This window comes from Heterodontus francisci, chromosome 21 (assembly GCF_036365525.1).
Source record: "Heterodontus francisci isolate sHetFra1 chromosome 21, sHetFra1.hap1, whole genome shotgun sequence".
Lineage (NCBI taxonomy): Eukaryota > Metazoa > Chordata > Chondrichthyes > Heterodontiformes > Heterodontidae > Heterodontus > Heterodontus francisci.
The window spans coordinates 37,008,062-37,019,663 of record NC_090391.1 but is presented as its reverse complement, the minus strand read 5'-3'; the positions used below and the strand labels follow the sequence as shown (position 1 = coordinate 37,019,663).

Here is an 11,602-nt window from a genome sequence, read left to right as displayed (position 1 = left end):
GTTTTCACTGGAACGACAGAGGTGGAGGGGCGACATGATAGAGGTTGACAAAGTTATAAGCGGCATGGACAGAGTGGATAGTCAGAAGCTTTTTTTCCAGGGTGCAAGAGTTAGTTACTAGGGGACATAGGTTTAATGTGCGAGGGGTAAAGTTTAGAGGGGATGTGCGAGGCAAGTTTTTTGCACAGAGGGTGCTGAGTGCCTGAAACCAGCTGCCAGGGGAGGTGGTGGAAGCAGATACGATAGCGATGTTTAAGAGACATCTTGTCAAATACATGAATAGGAAGGGAGTAGAGGGATATAGGCCTCGGAAGTGCAGAAGTTTTTAGCTTGGGCAGGCATCAAGATCGGCTCAGGCTTGGAGGGCCGAATGGCATGTTCCTGTGCTGTACTTTTCTTTGTTCTTTGTTCTTTTACCCATGCGAGGGGCAGGCCCGTTGTCTGTCTATTGTATTATTGTCAAACACTCTCACAGAGCACCATCCTGTATCGGTCCATCACCAGTCAGTGTTACTTAATAGAAGAAGGATCTGGGTTGAAATTTACACAGACTGATCCAGCTTTCTCCCAATGATTTGCTATTAGCATAATCTCCCATTCAGTGTGACCAGATACTTCATCCCATTCTTCAGCTCTTCTCTGAATTTTCTTTGTGTAAGTCCATAGATACACGTGTTGGAGCAAGAACTGAGAAGCTGCAGCATGTATCCAGTTTGCTGGGTAGTGTATATTGTGTTACTGTAGTATTTGTTTGTATAGTTGTAGTTTGTCACCCGCCACATTAGGGAATGTACAACATGTGTCATCCAGAGAAGAATGAAATTGGCAGATAGAGTGAAAAGCAAGATCATTGACCTCTTCCGGTTCTCACTCTCTGTATCATTTTGATTATTGATGTGACTTATGAGTGCCCGGCGGACTATATTGGATTTTAGAATATGTTTTGCAGTGAGAGCATTGAACAACAGGATGAAAAATATCGGCACTAAAGGGGTTGAAATGCTGTCGAACCACTCGTACGCCGTCCATAACGGTGAGGTATAATAGGCAGCGGTTTCAATGCAGAAGTACGGAATTTTGTTAATTATAAGCTTGGGTTGGTATATAAAGTAAAAGGGGATGCTCTTTAGACAGCTAAGTAGACACACGGTTGCAACAACTAAGTCTGCCGTTCTCTGTGTACAATATATTCGTCTGAAATTCTGACAACAAATAGATACAAAGCGATCGAAGGTGAAAGCGACTGTAAACCAGACTGAACAGTTCAGGGCCAGCATCTTTGTGACAAGTTTCATGGCGCATATTGGAGTAATGAACAAGAAATTTATTGGCAAGTAAATATTGTTAATTCTCTTCAGTATGACTTCAATTATCACCACCGTTAGATCTGCCACTGCCATAGCGACTAGGTAACAAGTGACACATTTGCAGAGACCGCACTTTCCTCGGGACAGGATCACAATCGCCAGCAGATTCACTGTAAGAGAGAGAAAAATATATTTATCATTAGATCATTCCAAGAACCTCTCCCAAAATCTACGCACTAGGTCCAAGCCTCTTGTTGCTTCTGTTAATTGCGATTGGTTCTGTAAACAAGGGTGAACTGGGTTGCAATGAGGCTAATTACAAAGAAAAAACGAAAATGGAATAAAAACTTAAAGAAACTGAGTTAAATAGCAGATTGAGGGAAAAATGTAAGAATATTTAAGATTCTAATTAATGAACAATAACCTGAATGACACCAGTACAATATTCCAAAAAGGATAAATAAAACAAGGCAATACTAATATGACAATCCAGCTGAGTGAGATGGACCCACCTGGCTCCATGCTTATCCAACTAATCATAGCCAGAGATTCACCAGCAATGCTTTCTCTTCCTGCTCCAGCACCGTTCTGTGGTCTCTCCTCAAGGATCTATCCTTTACCCGTTCTTATTTCTCATCGACATGCTGCCATTTGGCGACATCATCCAAACATGCAGCGCCAATTTACACAACTACATTGGCAACACCAAGATCTACCACCTCACTCAACTCCTGCACCGCCTATAAATTATTATACCATTTGTCTGACATCCCTGATGAACAGAGATTTCCTCCAGTTAAATATTTGGAGATTGAAGCATCATCTTCTGCCTCTGTCACAATCTCCACTCCATAGCCACCAATTTCAACCAGCTCCCTGGCCACTCTATGAGGTTGAGCAATGTCATATTGGATTCCGTGATCAGATTCCATCACGTGTCCGCGCTGTCATTAACCTATTTCAACCCCTGTACATTGTCCAAATCAGCTTCCACCTCAACTCATCTACCACTGAAACTCTCATCCATGCCATTGGTACTTCCAGACGTGACTGTTCCAAGGCACCCCTGACTGGTCTCCCACATTCTTCCTTCCATAAACGTGAAGTCATCCATGACTCTGCTGCCCATGTCCCTTCTCACATAAGGTCCCATTGCCCAATCATCCCTGTGCTCACTGACCTACATTGGCTGCGGTTTAGGCAACAACTCGTTTGTAAAATAAAACCATCCTTGATTTAAATTCCTTCCATTGCTTCGCCCCAACTTATCCCCCCAAGCTCCTCCAGCTCGACAATCTTCCAAGATATCTGTTCTCGAATTCTGACCTGTTGAGCATCCTTGATATTAATTACTCCACAATTGGCGTTCATGCTATCATCTGCCTGGGTCCTAAACTCTGGAACTCTTTACCTAAACCTCTTTGCCTCTCTGCCTCCCTATCTTCCCTTAAGATTTTCCTTAAAGACTACCTTTTTGACCAAATGTTGGTCATCTGCTGTATTATTTCTTTATGTGCCTTTTGTGAAATGTTGCTCCATAACACTTCGATGAATCGCTGTGGGATGATTTAATAAGTGAAAGATGCTGTAATAACACAAGGTGTTGTTGTTGAGTGGGCACTGATGTGGACCAAAATAAACTAAAAAGAATGAATTGTGGGATGAAGGTAAGGGTTTGCAATAAGATTAATAATGAAATCAAAGGGCACAACTAAAGAAGAAACGAGCCACTAAATCACGTTCCTCGCTCTGTTCTCGTATCCCCTTTTATGCTTTAATTCACCCACATTTCCAATCTAATCTTTCTGAGTTAACCAGTGTTGGTAATCTCCCTCTACCTTCAGGCAAACTCCGCTATTGGGAGACAGACAATGGAGGGAGACTCAGGAAAAACAAATAAATAGCTCTGAAATTTAGGGACTTTGCTCCGTGTCCAGTGAGGTCGAGAGTGGTAACTATTGAGTCGATCTGATGAATAAAATAACGTGGAGCTGGCACAACGTTTATCTATATATATATATTTTTACTTAAAGGGAAAGCAGCCAAAGGGGAAAGTTCACTCAAGTGACATTCTTGCACCATTCCAGCTATCATTTTCCTGTTTATTGATTTCGCCACCGTCCAACTCTTTTATTTTTATTTTTATTTAGAGATACAGCACTGAAACAGTCCCTTCGGCCCACTGAGTCTGTGCCGACAAACAACCACCCAATTATACTAACCCGACAGTAATCCCATATTCCCTCCCACCAACCTACACTTGGGGCAATTTACAACGGCCAATTTACCTATCACCTGCAAGTCTTTGGCTGTGGGAGGAAACCGGATCACCCGGCAGAAACCCACGCGGTCACAGGGAGAACTTGCAAACTCCTCAGAGGAGTTTCCCCCTCCAACATTTATTTCATTTTCTCTCTCAGCTTCAATTGATGCTGCCTCAGTTCCCAGCTCTGTTGGATGATGAAATCCGAAACACCCTAACAATGTCTGGGAAAATCTGGGATTAGCGAATATTGAGCCCACATTTTCCACCATCTATGAATTTGCTTGACATTATGTTCGGCCTTCTCCATTTCGATTGCAATTTTTATATACAGTATTGACGCTTAGCATAAATCCGCCGGTTTCAACTGGATCAAACAATGACCCGTGAAGCCTTGTCCTGCAGTATTTCTCCTGCATTCTGCAATCTATGGAGTCGCCTTTTGTTATCTATCCAAACATAATTTATGAAAACCTTTGCTCATTATGGATAAACCATTCCCCATTGTTTTGCCATCGTATCAAGTTTGAACAGTCATGTATCCGTTTGCAAGACTGAAACGCACTGTTCACACACAGCTACCTAACAACCAATCGAGTTCACACACAGATGACTGTTGGACAGCACCCTCACCAGTGGAGAGCCTACAACGTTTGTCCTATCCTCTTATGTTAGCTCTCCAGAAGAGAGAAAGTTGCTGATGAAGGGTTATTTTGCTGAACGAACTGAAACGTTAATTCTGTTTCTCTTACAACAGAAGCTGCCAGACATGCTGATTATTTCCAGTGCTTTTTTTCTTTAACTTATCATTGATATTGATCATGTAGTCTGTTTTGACAACTATTTTTTCTTTTCAATCAATGAATGATTTTTGTCCTTTCAGTAGCAACAGTAGCTGCAATTCTCCAGAACCGAGAATCTTGTGGAAAATGCATAGACAACTGTCTGGCATAAACTGATTACTTTTCGGGTGAAAATAGTTTGCTTGTGCCAACTTGATATTTCTGTAAATACAAATAATAAGTTGAAACCTCAGCACAAGCAAAGGTGCACTTTCTCAAAGGATGATGGAGGCTTACATTCCATCTCATGACAGCATCTATTGGAAATAGGAGGTTCAAGAGAGCATAGAACTGGGGAATAATCTGCCATTTTTTCTGGTGCTGAAGCTTCAAAATAGATGCTAATTTCTATCAATGAAGCGTATTAAGCGTATTAAGCAGATTGCTGAAACTACTACATGAATTGATATAATGCAATAGGCAACTATATCACCAACGGCAATCATACGTTTTATATGTTGCCTGTTTCCTTCTCTCTTTATCGCTAGCTAACTTCCTGATGCACACACATAGACACCATCTCTTTCCTATGTCCAAACTTATTAATACTGATATGTTGCAGTAAAAAAAGGGAACAAAAAGAATAGGAACAGTTCTACTGGTTTGCACTATAACCACTGTTAATTGCCTTACCGGTAATTCCAACGGCTGCAAGAACAGGATAGAAGATGCGTTCAAATTCGAAGATAATTGGATAGTGCATTTTCCAAGTCAGAAAGTGATGACTGTGAGACTCTGACTGAAAAGTGGCAATTCAGTCAAAGGAGACCTTATTTATACCAGTGGGCGAGGGCCACTGTGACACTTAGCTGGAGTGCACCACGTTAGGTACATTCAATTAAACAACTAGAATTAATCACCCATTCCCCGCATAGCTTGATTAGGTAACTGAATCTATTTTAAGAAATATTTAAAAACACTGTAAACTTGCTGTGGAATATCTTAACAAAATAGCTCCCATGTAACCTGTGACTGAGCCGCATGAACAGCTTCATTAAACAAGCCTCTGGGTGCTGATTACATGTACAGACCCAATACTTTGAGAGTTATCTTCAATGAATGTCTACTCAGAACTGCGTGCTGTGTGAAAGGCCCCGAAGCATTTGAATTGGGAGTTGACTTAATCTTAACGGACCTCACAAAGTACCAGCAGGTCCTGGTCGCCTCTTCCACAACTGTTCACGATGCCAGGATCACACTGAAAAGCAAAAATAACGCAGGATTCTTTTCTTCACATATGGATCAACTTCTCAAATCCCTCTCACCAGTCCTCCCTACATTCACGTACAAGTACTGCGAGGAGCTACTGGATTTCATTGTCAATCAGATTGAGAGCATCTTATCATCTGCCTCCGCCACTTCGCTCGCTATCACTATCCACCCGACGAAACATTATTTATGGTTCCCTCTGTGCTAAAACTGAACTTTCAAGTTGCTCTAGTTCCTCTCCTATCTCTCCCCATGCTCTTTCCGAGTTGAGTGCATCCATTAGACGCACCTCCTGCTCCATTGAGCCTATTCCCAGTAGACTGCGGGCAACCCAACGTATCTTCCTGACCTCGATGTTCGCTGATAATAACAGTTCTCTCTCTTCCAGTAATGTCCCCACCGCTTCAACTCTGCCTTCATCATGCCTTGCCTCAAAAAAAAAACTCTAGTCACTCTGCCTTTGTAATCTACACACGGATCTCCAACAACACTTTCCTTTTGAAAGTCCCTCAGCCTTCTGTCGCCTCGCAAGTCCGTTTCCTTTTTTTCCTGGAACTCCACATTTGAATCTCTCCAGTCAGATTTCCACCCTTCTCAGAGTGCCGAAGCTACTGTTTTTAACTGACAAGTGACAGCCTATGTGACTGCGACATGGGTAAACTATTCCACCTCATCCTGCTCGAACTGTCTTCAGCCTTTTACATGGTTGACCATACCACTCTCTTCCAAAGACCCTACACTGTCGTACAGCTCGATGGGACTACACTCACCTGCTTCCATCTTATCAAAATAATTGCAGCAATAGTATGACCAGCAATGGCTTCTCTTCCTGCTGCCCCACTGTTACCACGAATGAATCCTGCTGATCGATCCTTAGGCCCCTCCTCTTTCTCCTCAACAAGCTTCCACAGCTCTACCTCAGCACAACCTGGCTTGATACGGAGCGAGCTGAAAAGCCATGAAATACTCACCATGTCTCACACAGGGAAATGTAAGAAGGCTGGCAAACACATAAACTAGTGAACGAAATAATGCTTCACATATTTGGACAAAAGGAAATGCACTATTTAAAACAAAACACAGCCAGCTGTTGAAGAAGATAAATGCACTGATGTGTTCATAGACACAGAAAACTGATACACTATGGGTTAGAACAAAGAACAAAGAACAGTACAGCACAGGAACAGGCCATTCGGTCCTCCAGCCTGCGCCGATCTTGATGCCTGCCGAAACGTAAAAACTTCTGCACTTCCGGGGTCCGTATCCCTCTATTACCATCCTATTCATGTATTTGTCAAGAAGCCTCTTAAACGTCTCTATGGTACCTGCTTCCACCACCTCCCCTGGCAACAAGTTCCAGGCACTCACCACCCTCTGTGCAAGGAAATCGCGTCGCACATCCCCTCTAAACTTTGTCCCTCTCATCTTAAACCTATGTCCCCTAGTAACTGACACTTTCACCCTGGGAAAAAGCTTCTGACTATCCACTCTGCCCATGCCGCTTATAACTTTGTAAACCTCTATCATGTCGCCCCTCCACCTCCGTCGTTCCAGTGAAAACAATCCGAGTTTAGCCAACCTCTCCTCATAGCTAATGCCCTCCAGACTAGGCAACATCCTGGTAAACCTCCTCTGTACCCTCTCCAAAGCCTCTACATCCTTCTGGTTGTGTGGGGACCAGAATTGCACGCAATATTCTAAGTGTGGCCGAACTAAAGTTCTGTACAGCTGCAACTTGACTTGCCTATTTTTATAATCTATGCCACAACCGATGAAGGCAAGCATGCCGTATGCTTTCTTGACTACCTTATCCACCTGCGCTGCCGCTTTCAGTGACATGTGGACCTGTAAGCCCAGATCTCTCTGCCTGTCAATACTCCTAAGGGTTCTGCCATTTACTGTATACTTCCCACCTGCATTAGACCTTCCAAAATGCATTCCCTCACATTTGTCCGAATTAAACTCCATCTGCCATTTCTCCGCCCAAGTCTCCAACCGATCTATATCCTGCTGTATCCTCTGACAATCCTCATCACTGTCCGCAACTCCACCAACCTTTGTGTCATCTGCAAACTTACTAAGCAGACCAGCTACATTTTTCTCCAAATCATTTATTTATACTACAAACAGCAAAGGTCCCAGCACTGATCCCTGCGGAACACCACTAGTCACATACCTCCATTCAGAAAAGCACCCTTCCACTGCTGCCCTCTGTCTTCTATGACCGAGCCAGTTCTGTATCCATCTTGCCAGCTCCCCTATGATCCCATGTGACTTCACCTTTTGTATCAGTTTGCCATGCGGGACCTTGTCAAAGTCTTTACTGAAGTCCACATAGATAACATCCACTGCCCTTCCTTCATCAATCATCTTTGTCACTTCCTCGAAAAACTCAATCAAATTAGTGAGACACGACCTCCCCTTCACAAAACCATGCTGCCTCTCGCTAATAAGTACATTTGTTTCCAAATGGGATTAAATCCTGCCCCGAAGAATCGTCTCTAATAATTTCCCTGCCACTTACGTAAGGGTCACCGGCCTATAATTTCCTGGATTATCCTTGGTGCCCTTCTTAAACAAAGGCACCACATTGGCTATTCTCCAGTCCTCTGGGACCTCACCTGCAACCAATGAGGATGCAAAGATTTCTGTCAAGGCCCCAGCAATTTCTTCCCTTGCCTCCCTCAGTATTCTGGGTCGATCCCATCAGTCCCTGGGGACTTACCTACCTTAATGCTTTGCAAGACACCCAACACCTCCTCCTTTTTGATGATGAGAAGACTGAGACTATCAACACTCCCTTCCCTAGGCTCATCATCCACCAAGTCCTTCTCCTTGATGAATACTGATGCAAAATACCTCACATTTGCCTCACATTTTTGAACAGAGGGGCTATCCACTTGTATCCAGAGTATCACTTGCAATGGCTTCTCTTCTTACTCCCGAACCATTTCCTCCAGAGGTAAACAAGGATTTATCTCTGTCCCTTCTCTGTTTCTTATCTGCATTCATCCCCGAAGCGACTTCATCCAAAAGTGTCACATCAGCATCAACATGCATGCTGACACCAGCTCCTTGCCACCTTTGTAACCCTTTCCACTGACTCTGATTTGTCATGGTGCTTGTCTGACTCTCAGAATTGCTTAAGAAAAAAGCCAAAACATTTCTTCAGTTAAATATTGGGAATACCAAAATCACTTACTGAACTATAAACCTTCCCTGAGCCGCCGATTTCATTTCAGTTCGTGGTCACGGTCTGAACCTGAAGCACACGGTTCACAATCTCGGCATCCGAATTGACTCTGAAATTAGTTTTCAACCCCATGTCTGCTCCATCGCAGATACCATCTACTTCCACCTGGATAACATTGACTTTGGGACATTTATTAAGGAAGTTGCATTGTATATATGCAAATTGTTGTAGCTATTTCCACACCTCTCTCCCCCGGCTCTGTATTTGTTTATAAATTCTTACTGCTTTAACTAATTTCACAGATCATGAAATGCCATCAGACTGAAACTTTAAATCTCTTTCTCACTCCACAGATGCTGCCTGATCTTCAGAATATTTCCAGCATATTCTGTTTTATTTTATAATAGCATGAGTTCCCTTAAGATTAGCTGACAGGATTGTTCATACCTCACATAAGTGGAACCGGAAGCAGCCAAATCATTTGACGCAGAAACATGTTGAACTTGAAGATGATGAAGGCTTAAATCCTCATCATTCAGGTCAGTATAATATAGAGCACAATCCAGATGTAACTGCCTTTTCCAGCTGCGATGAGCCGAGCCATTTGTAGCTCAAGAAGTCTCGCTGTGTTTTTATCACTAAAAGAAACAATTCCCTTCAACTTGTCAGTGTATTCTCGAATTGATCACGCATTCAACTTTTCTCTTATCCTCAACACTTCTCCCACCAAACCTGTATCATCTGGGCATTAGTTTCACAATTAGACCGAACGGGGGAAAGAAACGATCTTTGCACAATGACTAATATTCACAGCGCAGCCGTTAGGATGTTCTGTGGCATATATGGGCAAGCTCCGTAAACTTGAAGTCATTCAAAATTCTGCTGGCCGTGTCCTCATTCACACCAAATCTCAATTACTCTTCGCTGACCTACCCTGGCTCCTAGGAAACAACGCCTTGAATTTAATTTCCTTATTCTTGCTTTCAAATCTCTTCATCGCCGTTCCTTGACTCTATAATCTCCCCCAGCCTCAAAACTCTCTGAGATCTCTGCACTCATCCAATTCTGACACTTGAGCATCTGCTATTTTGATCACTTCATCATTGGTGACCACATATTCAGCTGTCTGGGCCCTAAACTCTGGACGTCTCTGTCTAAACTTTTCATTGTTTCCACAGCTATTTCATCCTTCAAGCCAGTCCTCATAACCCACCTTTTTTTTTTTGGTTACCTATTCTTGCAAACTGGCTACCCGACACGAACCAGACCAAACCCGATGACATGTGACGGGTTCGGATTGCGTCGGGTCAATATTCTGTGTCCAGAATTCGGGCTCGAGATGGGTCGGGCTGGACTGGGCTGTTTAGCTTTGGCAGTTTTAGTGCAACTTGTCATGTCCAATTATGTGAAAACCCTAATATAAATAAATATTACCTCCTAAAACTTCGGTGTGACATTTTTAAACCAAAATTTTCACTTTTATGATTAAAAGAAAAATGGTTTCAAGTCTGCAAAAGTTTGTGAATTACATTTCAAAGGCAATTGTATTTAAAATTACTTTATAGTATGAAATTAAATAACACAAATTGGAGGCTGACTTCTCTGCCCAAAGCAAACCCAGGAGACGATTGTAAGGTCCAGTAATAGGCAGGATTGGATTAGTCCTGCTTCTTATGGACAAGACATACTTGGCCAATTTTCCACATTTCCAGCTAGATGCCTATGTAATAGCTTTGAAAGAGCTTGGTGAAGGACGTGGCTAGTTCTGAAGCACAAGTATTCTTTACTACAGCTGGACAATTTTTAGGGTCAATAGCATTTGTTCTACTCAGTACTTTTGGCCAATTTTTGTTCTCACGTTGAGTGAATCGAATTATCTTACTTCTGGTATCTAGGTTAGTCTGGACCTCAGGAGTATTCCGAAATGGATCATCTACTCGGCACTTCTGGCTTAAGTTAATTGTAAATGCTTCAGTCTTGTATTTTGCACTGCCATGCTGGTCTCCTCGATTACTGATAATTGGGATATTTTTGGAGCCTCCTGCTCCGGTTAGTTGCTTCATGTTTCACTGCCATTCAAGACTGGATGTCGGAGGACTGCAGAAGTTTGTCCTGATCCGTTATTTGTGCAATCACATACTCCTATCCATAGCTTGTTGCTTCCACTGTTTCACAAGCATGTCGTCCTCCGCTGCATCTTCATCAGGTTAGCACCTCGTAGGTTAGCCTGGTGCTGCTCCTGGCATGCTCTCAGGAACTCCTCAATGACGCTAGGGTTGCTCTCATAGCATGAAGGTAATTATAGAGTGACGGATATGCAGGGCCATTTGGTTGCAGATTTTGTTATAATAGAATTGGGATGCAGCTGATGGCCCACATTACCTCACGGATGCCAAATTTGGGTGATTATATCTGTTCTGATTATATCCCAGTTGATATAGTGGAAGTGCCACAGAACAAGATGGAGTATGTATTCAGTGTGAAGGCAGGACCTCGTCTCTACAAGGACTGTGCAGTGGTCACTCCTACCAATAATGTCATCAAAGGATGCATCCGGGACAGATAGGTTGGTGAGTACGAGGTCAAGTCGTTTTATTTTTCTCGTGTGGGGTCTCTCACTACCTGTCAAAGGCCCAGTAACTCTCAATTCAATTCTGAAATTCAGATAATTTTTCCATGTTTATACCAAGGCTATCAGGAGTTGAGTCGCTGTTATGACTGAGGTGGGAGGAGTCTCCAGCTAATTCCGTCCCAATTGTGCATAGGTCACAACATACATTTAAATTTT

The 11,602-nt window shown here is 42.9% G+C and overlaps 1 protein-coding gene across 1 annotated transcript; it reads right to left on the bottom strand.

Annotated features, from left to right (window-relative positions):
- Positions 1–581: 581 nt before the first annotated feature.
- Positions 582–9,811, bottom strand: LOC137381094 (probable G-protein coupled receptor 139). The gene is made up of 2 exons (XM_068053483.1): positions 9,748–9,811; positions 582–1,477 (listed from the first exon to the last, which is right to left on the bottom strand). Exons 1-2 carry the CDS (start codon positions 9,809–9,811, stop codon positions 582–584), a joined length of 960 nt encoding a protein of 319 aa, XP_067909584.1.
- Positions 9,812–11,602: the final 1,791 nt, after the last annotated feature.